Genomic DNA, 15,447 nt, shown 5'->3' with positions numbered 1-15,447 from the left:
AAAACAATTATCTAAAGCAAACTAATCCAAAGTGAACAATTCTAGCTGCTACATCATACACTAATATCTTTTGTGCACACCAGGATGACTTTAACAGGTATGTGATGTATTGTGGGGATGAGTTTGTCTGTTTTCTTTTTAAAATTTCATTTTCAGGCAAAAGTTTTGCAGTTACAATTAGTCAAGCTGTGGGGCCAGCAGGTCCTAACTGTACATGCGCTGTGGGAAGTGATGGTGTTGGAAGGCTGCCCTGAAGGGCCCTGGGGCCTCTTCCCCCTCACCTATTCACATTCCAATATTAAAAGCCTATTTCACTTTAGTCTTAGGTGTACTCAACCACAATGGCAAGCCAATTTTTGTATTTTTAGTAGAGATGGGGTTTCACCACATTGGCCAGGCTGGTCTCGAATTCCTGACCTCAAGTGATCCACCCTCCTCAGCCTCCCAAAGTGCTGGGATTACAGGCGTGAGCCACCGTGCCCGTCCCAGCTGATGCTTAATAATAAATGCTTACAGACTGATTTGTTCTTTACTCCTTCCAGGTGAGCGTTATGTTTCACCTCCCATTCAATCTCCACACTGATGGGCAGAAGAGAGCTGTAGGTCTTGGAACTCTCAAGGAGAAGGGGAACTCCAATTTGCATATGCAGAATCCAAGCATGTCAGCTCAAGTCCCCACAAGCAGGTGGGCTTATTTCTCAGATAATAAGATGACCCCCCTGCAGCCTCTGCATCACTGCAGACCAATCCCGGCTAAGCCTTACTGTGCTGTCCTGAAGGTACTGCTCCCAGATCCCGGCTGTCAGCCCCTGTCCAGCATCGCAGGGCAAGTCCGGAGACACGATCATGTGATTGACCAGGGCTGACAGGTGGGTCCTCACGGTGGACAGATGTCTGCAGTAGGCCAGCCCTGTTGAGGGAGGGAGGCAAAGTGTCATCATCTACCACCTGAAGCCCCTCACCTTGTCTCATGGGGCTTCCCAAGTGCTGTCCCACTCCAAATTTTTTTAAATTTTTGTTTTGAGACAGGGTCTTGCTCTATTATTTATTATTACCATGGCTCACTGCAGCCTCAACCTCCCAGGCTGATGTGATCCTCTCACCACAGCCTCCCGAGTAGCTGGGACCAGGGGCACGTGCCAGCACATCTGGCTAATTTTTTATTTTTTGTAGAGAGGAGGTTTCACCATCTTGCCCAGGCTGGCCTCGAACTCCTGGACTTAAGTGATCCTCCTGCTTTGGCCTCCCAAAGTGCTGGGATTACAAGCACAAACCACTGCACCTGGCCCACTCCTGATCTTACTAAATGCCATGACTCAGTGAATTCTTGTCAACTTCCCATTTTCCAGACAAGGAAAACAGAGCTTGATGCACTTGCTGGCTGGACTGCTAAATAGCTCTATAACCCTAGGGAAGTCTTATCACCTTTCTCAACCTCAGTCAGGGTGATGGCACCCTTCTCTGCTCTAAGCCAAAGCATTTAATTCATAGCCTAGAGGCAGAAAAGAGGGGAGAAAGGAAGGTGGCCAGTGACTCTTGTGCCTCTGTCTGCCTCTAATCCATACAGCAAGAAAGAGAATGTGAAATGTGGACAACTCCTATTCAAACTGCAGCTGAATATTTATCCAAAAGAAAGGAAATCAAAGATATATCTGCACCCCCATGTTTACTGCAGCACCATTCACAAGAGCCAACATACAGAATCAACCTAAGTGTCCATCAGTGAATGAATGGATAAAGAAACCGTGGCAGCCGGGCACGGTGGCTCACGCCTGTAATCCCAACACTTTGGGAGGCCGAGGCGGGGGGATCATGAGGTCAGGAGATTGAGAACATCCTGGCTAACATGGTGAGACCCCGTCTCCACTAAAAAAAAAAAAAAAAATAAAAAAATAAAATAAAATAAAATAAAATAAAATAAAATAAAATAAAAAATTAGCCAGGCGTGGTGGCAGGCGCCTGTAGTCCCAGCTACTCGGGAGGCTGAGGCAGGAGAATGGCGTGAACCCAGGAGGCGGAGCTTGCAGTGAGCAGAGATCGCGCCACTGCACTCCAGTCTGGGCGACAGAGCAAGACTCTGTCTCAAAAAAAAGAAAGAAAGAAAGAAAAAAGAAACCGTGGTATACAAATGTGATGGAATATTATTCAGCCATAAAAAGAATGAAATCCTGTCATGCGCAGCAGCATGGATGGAGCTGGAGGTTACGTTAAGCAAAAAAACGCGAGGCACAGAAAGACAAATATCATATATTCTTACTTATAATGGCATCTAAAAAAGTAGTTTTCATGGAGGTAGAGAGTGGACTGGTAGTTACCAGGGGCTAGGAAGGGAAGGAGGTAGAAGGATGCAGAGACGTTGGTTACTGGTACAAAAATACAGTTAGATGGAATATGTTCTTGTATTGGATGGTATAGTAGGGAAATTATAGTTAATAATTTATTGTATATTTCAAAATAGCTATTATAGAAGAACCGTAATGTTCCCCAAATGAAGATAAATGTTTGAAGTGATGAATTTCACAATTACCTGGACTTGATCAATACACAATGGATACATCTATCAAAATATCCTATGTACCCCTAAAATATATACAACCACAATGTATCTATCAAAAAATAAATAAAAAACAGGGCGGGGCACAGTGGCTCAAGCCTGTAGTCCCTGCACTTTGGGAAACCTAGGTGGGCAGAGCCCAGGAGTTCAAGACCAGCATAGGCAACATAGTGAGACCACATCTCTACAAAAAAATACAATAAATTAGCCAGGCATACTGGCACCTGCCTGTAGTTCCAGCTACTCACGCCTGTAGTTCCAGCTACTCAGGAGGCTGAGGTGGGAGGATCGCTTAAACCAGGGATGTAGAGGCTGCAGTGAACCATAATTGTGTCTAGCCGGGGTGACAAAGAGAGACCCTGTCTCAAAAAACTAAAATAAAAGTAGAAATTTTAAATTTAAGTTAAAAAAATACAAAAATTGATGCTGGATTAAAAAAGGTCCCCCTAAGTCAGTAACCAGGGAAATGCTGAAAGGGCATCAAGTTTGCCCTCAAAGATGGCCCTGCCTTCTTAAAGCATGCCCACCAACATGCCACCCCTTATCTGGCCCACACTGGCACCTAGAGGGTGTTAGGTAAAGTGCCTCAGCAAATGGCAGCCTGTGCTGTTTGCTCTGGCTGTGCCCTTTCCTTCTGGCTCTCCAAGACTATTTCATCCTCAATCTCAGAGAGAACCCTGGACCTTCTGGAGACTGCACACTAAACTTTAACAAAAGAGACAATCACAGTGATGATGACAAGGAGGAGAATGATGATGATGATGACAATGATATAACAGCTAACACACAACACACGCTGCATGGCAAGGAACTGTTCCTTAAGTTGCATAACTTTTTTTTTTTTTTTGAGATGGAGTCTTGCTCTGTCACCCAGGCTGGAGTGCAGTGGCATGATCTCAGCTCACTGCAAGCTCCGCCTCCCAGGTTCACCCCATTCTCCTGCCTCAGCCTCCCGAGTAGCTGGGACTACAGGCACCCACCACCATGCTCGACTAATTTTTTGTATTTTTAGTAGAGACGGGGTTTCACCGTGTTAGCCAGGACGGTTTCAATCTCCTGACCTCGTGATCCGCCCGCCTCGGCCTCCCAAAGTGCTGGGATTATAGGCGTGAGCCACCACATCCAGCCCAGAGTTGCATAACTTAACTCATCCCATTCTCCCCACAACCCTAGGAATTAGTTACTATTATTATCTCCATTTTTTTTTTTTTTTTTGAGACGGAGTCTTGCTTTGTCACCCAGGCTGGAGTGCAATGGCACGACCTTGGCTCACTGCAACCTCTGCCTCCCGGGCTGAAGCGATTCTCCTGCCTCAGCCTCCCAAGTAGCTGAGACTACAGGCGTGTGCCACCATGCCTGGCCAATTTTTTTTGTATTTTTAGTAGAGACGGGGTTTCACCATGTTGACCAGGCTGGTCTTGAACTCCTGACCTCAGGCAATCCACCCACCGCAGCCTCCCAAAGTGCTGGGATTACAGGTGTGAGCCACTGTGCCTGCCCATTATTTCCATCTTATAGATGGGGTAAACTGAGGTACAAACTGGTTATGTCACTTGCCCAAGTCGCATCACTGGGATCTGAAACCAGGCCACCTCACTCCAGAACTCAGGTTCTCAGTCACCGTTAGGGATGAGCCACATTGTCCAAAGACATTGCTCCAAACCCATCTCGACCCCCCACCCCTTCCTGCTGCCATTTGGGTCCAATAAATACTTGCCCAATGCCTGCTTCATGCCAGGTCCTGCATTAGGCACTGCAGATGGGTGGCAACAGAACAGATAAAACCCCTGTCCTAGTGAAGTCACACTCTCCCTGCCTCTCCAGGCACTCAGGGTGTGAGCTCCACTGCTGTTTCACAGGCCCATGCAGGTTGTATTAAGATGTTTCTAGAATCCCTGAAAATACACACACGTTTTATCTTCCCTATCTAGGCTGTGAGGCTGGGGAAATAAAACTGAAAAATCAAGATGGTAGAGACAGACATGGTGGCTCATGCCTGTAATCCCAGCACTTTGAGAGGCTGAGGTGGGTGGATCACCTGAGGTCAGGAGTTCAAGACCAGCCTGGCCAACATGGTGAAACCCCGTCTCTACTAAAAACAGAAAAATTAGCTGGGTATGGTGGCGGGTGCCTGTAATCCCAGCTACTCAGGAGGCTAAGGCAGGAGAATGGCGTGAACCCAGGAGGTGGAGGTTGCAGTGAGCCAAGGTCAAGCCACTGCACTCCAGCCTGGGTGACAGAGCGAGACTCTGTCTCAAAAAAAAAAAAAAAAAAAAAAAAAGAGGGCAGAGAGGAAAACACAAAGCTTTTGTAGTCAGACAGGCCAGGGTCTGAGTCTCAGCTCTGCTGCTTGTTAGCTGTGTGACCTTAGGCAAGTCATCTTGCCTCTCTGTGCCTTAGTGTCTTCATCTGTTAAATGGGAATAATCAGAATACAAGTATTATGAATTTAATATTTAAGTTTTGGGGGAGGGATAAGGTCACCGTACTCTTTCTGCTGCTTCTGCCCACGAGAGAAGGAAACTGACATTTACTGAGCACCTACAGCATGCAATACTAGGTGCTGGGGCTTTCTACGTGATCCTCATTCAATCCTGAAAACAAATCCTCCACTGTAGCACCTGGGGATGCAGTGGTGATTAAACCAAACCTCTGTCCCCAGGGGACCCCACTGTCCACTGTCCTCTCTCAGGACCCAGGGGTAAAATCTATCCCGCCAGTAGACAAGATAGGCTCAGAGAAGTTCATGTAATGTCACTGAAACCAGACATCTAGGGAATAGAGGAGGAGAGGTTCAAACTCCAGAGCCAATATCTCTTGATATGCTGGCATACAGCAGGCACCAATAGCTGCTCCACGGAGACACAATGGCAATGAAGCCCTATACGTACATCCATAGAAGGCTCTAGAGAGGATCTGGTACTTCATATTGTCACAGAGAAGTTTCAGAGGAGCCCTGCAGGTGGAGAAAGAGGGAGATGCTTAGAAGAGATCCAAACACAGCCCAGATTTTCTGGAGAGGATAACCATGTGTTATCTCTAGAGGGCAGATTAAAATCAGCCAGTCAGGGAGACTGTAGGGAGGGCTGCTATTACCTCTACCTGTACAGCATCATTGCCTCTTCTGCTACCAGCCCCGATTTTCCCCTGAGAAATCACACTCTCCACAACTCTCTGTCTGTGTGGTTTGTATGGGGATGACTCTGCCCACTACAGGACTCAGGTTGGAGTCATAGTGATTGGGGCAGAGATGGTCATGTGACCCAACCTGAGCCAATGAGAATTAGCCCTGGGACTTCTGTTGGAATTACTAGGTAATAGACACTTTTCTGAACAGGTTTCTAAGCCAGTGGGATATAGGGCAGTGGCTGCTGGGAGCCATCTTTGCCACTGCATGGGAAGCGCCTGTCTGAGGACGGAACCATCATAGAGGCAAGTAGAGCCAAGAGCTGAAGAAACAGAGATTCCTATTTCGATCATCTGTATCCAGCCATGCCTGAAGCCACTGTGCCTCTGAGCTTCTCAGTTGTGCCAACAAATTTCCTTTTTTATTTGAACCAGTTTGAAGTGGGTTTCTATCACTTGCAGAAAGAATTCTGATTTGTAAAGTGATCCAGCTGAACCAAGCTGAGCCAAAGTGGGATTCAGAGTCTGGCTGATTGCTAAATAGGTGATGCCTCAAAGCTTCTCCTTGCATGGGAATTTTTGGGAACGTTTTTGGCTGAAAGAGGTGAAAGGAGTTAGATTCTAGCATTGTTGGAGAAATCCAGGACTGCTGAAGGGAGTGTTGTACACTCTCATAGAGGATAGAATGGAAGAATATCTGCATATTTGTTCTCAGGACATCCCAGTAGACATCCAGAAAAACAGGTAGACTGGGGCAGGGCAGAAGGAGCATAGCTGAAGTCCTGCACTTAGGCAAATGGAGGCAGTTAGGAACATTAAACAGTAAAGAGTTGCCCTTTGTGCCCTCAGGTTGATGAGACTCAGACTTGCTCAGATTACATGAGAATAGGATCGCATCAACAGCTTTCCCACTGTAGACTTCACTTTCTGCAAGGTAGTGAGCTCTCCATCACTCCAGGTGTGTAAGCAGATGCTACAACAGGAGAGGGGGCAATGGGTTATAGCAGCCTTACTCACTGGTCCATGGACCATCAGCCCAAGAGTTACTTGGAGTTTCTCCAACATGTGGATTCCTGGGTCCCGCACATACCTACTCAGTCAGGACCTCTAGGAAGTAGTCCAGGAACTGATATGTTTTGCAAACTAGCCCCGGTGATTCACGATAAGATAATCTCCAGGCGGGGCACAGTGGCTCATGCCTGTAATCCCAGCACTTTGGGAGGCCAAGGCGGGCGGATCACTTGAGGTCAGGAGTTCGAGAGCAGCCTGGCCAACATAGTGAAACCCCATCTCTACTAAAAACACAAAAACTAGCCAGGAATCGTGGCACATGACTGTAGTCCCAGATACTCAGGAGGCTGAGGCAAGAGAATTGCTTAAACCCAAGAGGCAGAGGTTGAAGTGAGCCGAGATCATGCCATTGCACTCCAGCCTGGGCGACAGAAAGAGACTCAGTCTCAAAAAAAAAAAAGAATCTCCAGTAATATTAGCACTTCTCAAACTTTAAAGTATACACATGGTCTTGAAGCCATGTTAAATACAGGTTCTGATTCAGGAAGTTTACGATGAGAGACTCAGAATTTGCCCAGGTGCTGATGCTTGTTCACGGACCACACCTTGAGGAACCAGGGGATTGGATGACTTCAAAAATTTGATGCCGGCCCCCACCCCTTATATCCTATGGCTGATGACTGGACCACCCACTAGGACAGAAGACCCGCAAGGACAAAAGGGTTCTATTCTCTCAGGCCAGGCCAGGTTGGACCAGGGGAAAACAAAACCAGTCTCATGAATTGGCTGAACAATTTCAAAGAGACAAAGGATCTATGGGCAAACAGGAAATGAGCCTGAGATATAACTTTATACAATAAAACAGTAAGTGTCATTTACTGAATAGTACCATGTGCAGGTGCCACATTCTGGCCACTTTAAACCATTACCTGAACTGGTCTTTACCACAGCCATATAAAGTAAGAACTGGAATTTCCACTGTGTGGAGGCGCAAACTGAGATGTGGTTGTCGTTAAATAATATTTCTGGGATTATTTTGCCTTCTAGGTGTATGGTAGGGCTGCACTTGCTGTCCCCTTGTGGATGGGGCAAATGGGCTGTGAGTGGATATGACATGTGCTACTTTTGGGCAGAGCCTTTTTATCGTGGGTTCCAACCTCTGCAGAGCTACCTTTCCCTGTCATTGTAACTGGCAACATTCAAGATGGTAGCTGCTCCATCACCCAGGCCCTTTAGTGTGGAAAAAACAGCCACCAGCTGACCCATGATAGAAACACAGCACGCATGATAAATAAACTTTTGTTGTAAAAAAAGCCACTGAGGTTTTAGGACTGTTTGTTACTGCAGCATAACCTTGTTTATCCTGACTATTACATGTAACCTCTAACAGCTAGGATTTCATGGCCAGGATTTAACCTATATCTGCCTGAGTCCACAGGTTATGCTCACTCTGAATTCAGTGCAGGGTAAGATATGGGCAACTACAGATCTCTGGTACATCCTTCAGCTCCCTCCGTCTGCAGCTCAAGCCCCTCATACCTCTCATGGTTGCAGCCATTGGTCGAGCTACCATCAGCCAAGCCACTCTGTGAACAGGATGAACAGGAGGACTTCCGGGGACTGGGTTGCCACAGGGATGGGAGATTGCTTACGGAGACATCCATCAGATCCTGGGGCACTGTGGTGGATAGAAGGAGGGGCAGAAGAATCACCCTGGTTAAGCCTATGTGGGTCACAGAAATCTCACCCCAGAGCAAGCAGCTCACCCACCCCAGCCAGCACAGAGATAGGAAAAGACCCTGAAGGTGACAGTAGGAAACAGCAGCCCTCATCATCCTTAAGTCTGCCTGATCCAATGAAAGCCACCACCAAAATCTGGGGCAGAGCTGATGGCAGCCAAAGAGAGAAGAGGACACAGAGAGCCAAGAGCTAAGAAAACAGGCCCAATCCCAGAGCAGGAGGCCAAGCCTCGCCATGTTGTCACTTAGTCATGCTCACAGGATGCTGCAGGAGGGAAGGGGAGCCTGCTGGGTGATTCTGGAGAAGAGACAGGCCTCACCGGTGAGATGGAAGGGAGCCTGACTCAATAGATGAGGCAGGGCACCCAAGTGCCAGAGACCCAGTGAAGCCCCTGCTGATGAAGAAGGCACCTGCGCTGTCCATCGTCCTGAGGCTAAAGCTGCTCCAGCAAGTGGGTCTCAAACATATTAGAGACTCCCTAAAATCATGTGGGAAGCTTGTTAAAAAGCAATATGCCTGCCCCACACTCCTGGCCTACTCAACTAAATCCTGGAGACAGAGCTCTCAAATCTGTATTTCTAAAGCAATTTTGATACAGCAGGTACATTCGACAACTCTGATTTCCGAACTTTTGGACACTGGTGATTCCTGACCAGCCACTCTCAGGATACAGCACTCACAGCTTCCTTTATTTATTTTTCTTTCTCAGCTTCATAAAAACTGCAGAGTCTACAAAACCACATAACAAACATACTGGGGACATATGCATTACCATTTCTATAGTCAACTTCCTGGCCTCTTGGTAGTCCTAGACTGGTACAAAAGCTTTATTTTCTTTTTCTTTTTTTCTTTTTTCTTTTCTTTTTTTTTTTTTTTTTGAGACAGAGTCTCACTCTGTTGCCCAGGCTGGAGTGCAGTGGTGCGGTCTCGGCTCACCGCAAGCTCTGCCTCCCGGGTTCACGCCATTCTTTTATTTTCTTTAAAACAGGGATCCATAAAGTTTTGCTGTAAAGGGACCGCTAGTAAATATGTTAGCGTTTGTAAGCCATTTGGTCTCTGTCATAAGCACTTGACTCTGTTGTTGTAGTGCAAAAGTAACCATAAACAAAATGTAAAAAAGGAAGCATGCACATGTTCTAATAAAATAAATAAAACTTTATTTATAAATACTGAAATGTGAATGTCATATCATTTTCATGTCACAAAATATTACTCTCCTTTTGGCTTTTTTGGATCATTTAAAAATTGAAAAAACATTCTTAGCTCATAGGCTGGTACAGAATGGGGCTGAATTTAGCCCATGAATCTTAGTTTTCTAATCCCTGCTGTAGGAAGTGAAGAGAGTTGCACACTGTTTTCCCATATGTCATGGTCCCCACAGGACAACTGGTAATACCCTGACTCTTCCCTTGGGCCCCAAGGTAAGGGAGAGTTGTGGAACTGGTCCTCTTGCCATCAGAGCTCCGTAGCTGACAAGGTCAGCCCGTACCTACTGACAGAAGAGGAAGCTGCCTATACGATGTAGTTCTTGCAGCCCCCAAATGTGGCTTGTTACACTATTCTTCCCCATGTAGACTCACCCATGAGCTAGCCAAGACCAGTAGGCCCCTGTAAAATGTTCTAGAAAAAAAGCCCCAGTTCTTAGCCAATCTCAGGGATGCACTGACCAGTTTAGCCCAAGCATGGCAACCATGTCTTCCTCCATCTCAGCCTCTCACACTCACATCCATGCAGACATCACCAATTGATCCTTTCGCTACTGAACCTACAGCACTGCAAGCTGCCTTCCATAGGGTAGAGGCTGGACAGCAGGAGGGCATCAATCTCTCTGCCTCCATCTCCCTTCCTGCCTCCATCTCCCTTGGGACCAGGACTCAAATGACAACATGGCAGAGGTGGCTGGCACCCAGCCCCTGGGGAAGGGGAGATCCCAGACATTACTGGGGGGCTGCTCCTTCAGACTTGGCATGGGGAGAGTAGTGTCCCATCTGGCTTGCTCCCACTGACTCCCTCTGGCCACCACCAGCATGGACCGGCCTGCAGGAACCATCATCCAGGAAGGGCCCACAGAGATGGAAGAAGTGCTGCCCAAGAGGTCGGGGGCAACTTGAGACACAAAACAAAAAGAACCAGTGAGGTGGGGGTTCTGAGGTGGGCAGGACCCTGAGACATCTGGAAGAGCCAGTTTCTGGGAGCTCCAACCCTCCCCCTGCCCGGCTCCACACAGCTCCCACATACACTGTGTTCAATTAGAAGAAAGAATGCTGATTTTTATAAAGTGCCTACTATGTGCTGAGTGTCAGGCTAAGTGTCAGTTTGCGACTTGAGCAAACCTAAAGAAACCAGTTATTGTCCTTCGCGACCCTGTGAAGGATGCATCCTCCCTCTTTTATTTTGCAGAAGAAGAAACTGAGGCTCAGAATGATGGCATGACTTAATCACCCAAAGCCCTGCCAGGCAGTAACAGACTTATCTAGTCTTTTGACTGAAGTCCCTCTCCTCTTTCCACTAACAACGGCCGTCCCTACTGAGTACAGTACTGTCATTAACCCCTTTTACAGATTAGAAAACTAAGGCATGGAGAGTTTAAGCAACATGCCCAAGACCACCCAGCTAATGAGGAGAGGAGCCAAGATCCCAACCCAGGGGATTTGACTTTTTTTTCTGAGGCAGGGTCTTGTTTTGTCATCCAGGCTGATGTACAGTGGCACAAACGTGGCTCACTGCAGCCCTGACCTCCCAGGCTCAAGTGATCCTCCATCCTCAGTCTCCTGAGTGGCTGGGAATACAGGCACGCGCCAGCAAGGCCAGCTAATGTTTTAAAATTTTTTATAGAGATGGGGTTTTGCCATGTTGCCCAGGCTGATCTCGAATTCCTGGGCTCAAGCCATCCTCCAGCCTCAGCCTCCCAAAGTGCTGGGATTACAGGCATGAGCCACTGTGCCTGGCCTGAGGACTTGACTCTGATCTGACTCTTTCTCCCTCAGCTGTTTCTCATAGGCACTTGTCTCTCCACACCATCTGTTCGCAAAACAGGGCAATCCTGTCGATGTTTGGAGACACTTTGGGTTTTCACACCTTGGGGATTAATTAGGTGCTACTGTCATCTAGTAGCTGGAGGCCAAGGATGCTGCTCAACATCACAGAATACACAAGGCAACCTCCACACAAGGAATTATTCAGCCCTAAATGTCAACAGTGCCGAGGCTGAGAAAAGCCACGCTAGACCAGCACTATCCAATAGAAACACAATCAAGAGGCTGGGAGGTGGCTCATGCCTGCAATCCAGGGACTTTGGGAGCCCGAGGCGGATGAATTGCTTGAGCCCAGGAGATCCAAGTCCAGCCTGGGCAACATGGCAAAACCCCATCTCTACAAAAAATCCAAAAAAAAAGTAGCCAGGTATGGTGGCTTGTGCCTGTGATTCCAGCTACCCAGGAGGCTGAGGTGGAAGGATCAATTGAGCCCAGGAGGTTGAGGCTGCAGTGAGCCATGATCGCACCACTGCACTCCAGCCTGGGCAACAGAGCGAGACCCTGCCTCAAAAAAAAAATTACAATTGAGCCACATATGTAATTTTTTAAAAATTTCTTTTTTTTTTTTTTTAGATGGAGTCTTGCTCCGTTGCCCACACTGGAGTGCAATGGCACAATCTCAGCTCACCACAGCCTCCGCCTCCCGGGTTCAAGCAATTCTCCTGCCTCAGCCTCCCAAGTAGCTGGGACTACAGGCACATGCCACCACGCCCGGCTAGTTTTTTGTATTTTTAGTAGAGATGGGGTTTCACCGTGTTAGCCAGGATGGTCTCGATTTCCTGACCTCGTCATCTGCCTGCCTCGGCTCCCCAAAGTGCTGGGATTACAGGCGTGAGCCACTGGGCCTGGCATAATTTAAAAATTTTAGTAGCCACATTAAAAGGTTAAAAGAACAGGTGAAATCAATTCCAACAATATATTTTGTCTAACCTAATCTATCCAAAATGTTACTACTTTAACATCTAATCAATATAAAATTATTGAGACTTTTTTTTTTTTTTTTGAGACGGAGTCTCGCTCTGTCACCCAGGCTGGAGTGCAGTGGCTTTTTTTTTGTAACAAAGTCTCAACATCCAGTGTGTGTTTTACACTTCCAGCACATCCCCATTTGCCCTGGAGACGTTTCAGGAGCCCAAGGGTTAGCCACATGTAGCCCATGGCTACCCTGCTAGACAGTACAGAGACAATCTCAGAAGCAGAGGGGTCTGAAAATGCCCTTATCTGATGTGAACCTGTCTACATATTTTGGAACTTGTCCTTGCCTCCCCAGAGCACAAGGGGCAGGCAAAGAACCCAGCGGAGACAGGGCTGATGAGACACTGAGAGGCAGCTTAGAAACATCTGTGGTCACATCTCCCCTCCCACAGGGTGAAATCCTGTATATTTAAGGCATATATCTGCAAATTTCTTCTGTTAAGAGCCTGAGAGTAAATACTTTCAACTTTGTGGGCCATATGATCTCTGTCACAACGATTCACTTCTGCTGCTGTGGTATGAAAACAGCCATAGATGATATATAAATGAATGGATGTGGCTGTGTTCCAATAAAACTTTATTTACAAAAACAGGTGAGTGGGCTGAATTTGGCCCATGAAAAGGGGTTTGTTGACTTCTGATTTAGGCACTCTTTCAGAAGGAACTTCATACCTCTCACAGATGGAAACCTCTCACAATGGAAACCGTAAGATGACTGTTTTTGTTAAGCCTGTGGGGCTCAAGCCCCAGAAAATCAACCGAGGATGTGGTTACCATTTCCATGTGGGTTGAAGTTGACCCTGAGAATGCAGGCAATGAAACCACAATGCCCTCTCCCTGCCAGTCCTGTGCATGGAGTGGTGGTTACAGGCACAGGCTCTGGAGCCAGACCTCCTGTGTTCAAATCCCAGCCATGACAAGAATTAGCTGTGTGATCCTGGACTAGTTGCTTAACCCTTCTGTGCATCAGTTTTCCCCTTGCAAAATGGGGGATGGTGATGACAACCTGGGAGGGCTATGGTGAGGATGGAATGAATTAAGATAGGGACAGTGGGACAGCAGACAGAAGTGGGCCTGGCACACAGTGGCACTCAAGACACGATACCTACTACTGCTTACTGAGCATCTGCCAAGCGTCAGGCCCCATGTCAGGTCACCAGGTGTTTTAGGAATGATCTTGCTGATTCCTCAGAATATGCTGCTGGTGAGGACTGCTGTTACCCCATTCTACAGAGAAGGAAGTGAGGCCTGCGGAGGACAGGTCACTTAACCACACCGCAGTGGCAGAGCTGAATACAGTGATGCCTTCTTTTCTCTAAACCAATGGTTCTCAAGCAGGGGCAATTTTGCCACCCTACAGAGGACACCTGGCAATGCCTAGAGACATATCTGGTTGTCTCACGACTTAGAGCAAAGTAAATTTGCTACTTGGCATCTAGTGGGTGCTCAACATCCCACAACGCACAGGACCACCTCCTACAACAAAGAATTATTCCATCCCAAATGACAGTAACGCTGAGGTTCAGATGTCCAATTCTAGATAAACTGAATTAGTTGGGGGTTTTCTCAAGGGCAGACAAGGATCCAAGTGCAAGTTCCAAAGGCACATCAGTAAGGGAGAGGCAAATTGAGACAAAGGAAGAAAAGGGGAGGGAGTAAAGGGTTAGTTGCCAAGCAAGTTACCAATAGAGGTAACTGTGCTTAATCTCCCATGGAAGCTCTAGGAGACTGTGCAGATCACGTATGTCAGAGTTTGCCTCACAAAGGGAGAGGAAGCTGGGACATTGATACACTAACTCCTATCAGCCATGAGCTGAGGGCTGCTCCAGGGAGGCACTGGTTCCCTGATGCTTCCAATATTCTTGTGGCCAGAGAAAACCCTCAGGCAAAGAGATACTGAGGCAGCCCTACTCCATGGGCTCTACGATGAATATCTCATCATCTCATTGAATCTTTTTAATAAGGGGAAGTAGAATATTAACAACAACATTTGAGTGTTCTGTATGTGTGAAATGCCTTATCTCATTTAAAAAATATTTTAACTTGCATTTATTTGGAGACAGGGCCTCACTTTGTTGCCCAGGCTGGAGTGCAATGACACAATCATGGCTTACTGCAGCCTCGACCTCCCCAGGCTCAGGTGATCCTCCCACCTCAGCCTCCCAAATAGCTGGGACCACAGATGCATGCCACCACACCTGGCTAATTTTTCTATTTTTTGTAGAGACAGGGTTTCACCATGTTGCCCAGGCTGCTCTTAAACTCCTGGGCTCAGGCAATCCAAAGTGCTCCCTCCCAAATTTTGGCCTTCCAAAGTGCCAGGATTACGGGTGTGAGCCACCATGCCCGGCCGCCTTACCTCGTTTAATCCCCAGAATGACTATGAAACTGGTGCTATGAACACGCCCATTTTACAAATGAGGAAACTGAGGCACAGAGGGCTGAGATGACTTGCCCAAGTTCAGCCAGGATTCCAGAGCCTATGCCATTGCTACTACCCCAGGCCACCTCTCCTAGTGGCAACTTTATTAGACAAGTAGAGGGTGGTTATTGTTCTTATCTGGGGGAAACTGAGGCTGCCAAGAAACCGACTTTCTGTTTCCAGATCCTCTTGTTAGCCCCAGAATCCAGACCTGTCATCTTCTAGTTTTAAACACCTGGAGTCATTTTCAGGATCAGTTAGCAGGTGACTCCCTGGGGCCCGGGACAGGGCAGCTCACCGAATTCCGACTGCATGCCAGGGTAGATGATCCTGAACACATAATCCGTGGCCTCGTCATCATCTTTGTCTGAAGATGTGGACTCAGCAGAACCCTGAGGGCTTCGCTTGCGCAGTTTAGGAAACACTTTGCCCTGCAAAAACATGTCCCAAAACAAGGCCCTTGGGACACACCTCTCCCCACAACTTGCTCAGTCTGAGGGTATCAGTGGGGAGCGCATGAGGCCCACATAAGGGCACACAGGCAAAAACAACCACCCTCTGTGACCAGCCTCCACCCCAGCCTCC

At 47.5% G+C, this 15,447-nt stretch overlaps 1 protein-coding gene across 6 annotated transcripts in view; it reads right to left on the bottom strand.

The window, feature by feature from the left end:
• Positions 1–15,447, bottom strand: part of SGSM1 (small G protein signaling modulator 1) — a 119,828-nt gene that overhangs the window by 41,555 nt on the left and 62,826 nt on the right. For 5 of the 6 annotated variants that reach the window (XR_004030977.1, XM_030815984.1, XM_030815986.1 and 2 more), the window contains 4 exons: positions 15,161–15,293; positions 8,230–8,368; positions 5,445–5,509; positions 765–910 (listed from right to left, as the gene is read on the bottom strand). Coding sequence is in view for 5 of the 6 variants with exons in the window: in XM_030815984.1 (XP_030671844.1) it covers positions 765–910; positions 5,445–5,509; positions 8,230–8,368; positions 15,161–15,293 (483 nt within the window). In the remaining variant the exon portion in view is untranslated. Of the gene's footprint in view, positions 1–764; positions 911–5,444; positions 5,510–8,229; positions 8,369–10,371; positions 10,537–15,160; positions 15,294–15,447 lie in introns of all 6 variants that reach the window. The other variant, XM_030815988.1, reaches the window with a different exon arrangement.

Source organism: Nomascus leucogenys, chromosome 7b (assembly GCF_006542625.1).
Source record: "Nomascus leucogenys isolate Asia chromosome 7b, Asia_NLE_v1, whole genome shotgun sequence".
NCBI classification, from domain to species: domain Eukaryota; kingdom Metazoa; phylum Chordata; class Mammalia; order Primates; family Hylobatidae; genus Nomascus; species Nomascus leucogenys.
The sequence above is the reverse complement of the archived record's forward strand: the minus strand, read 5'-3'. Positions and strand labels throughout refer to the sequence as shown.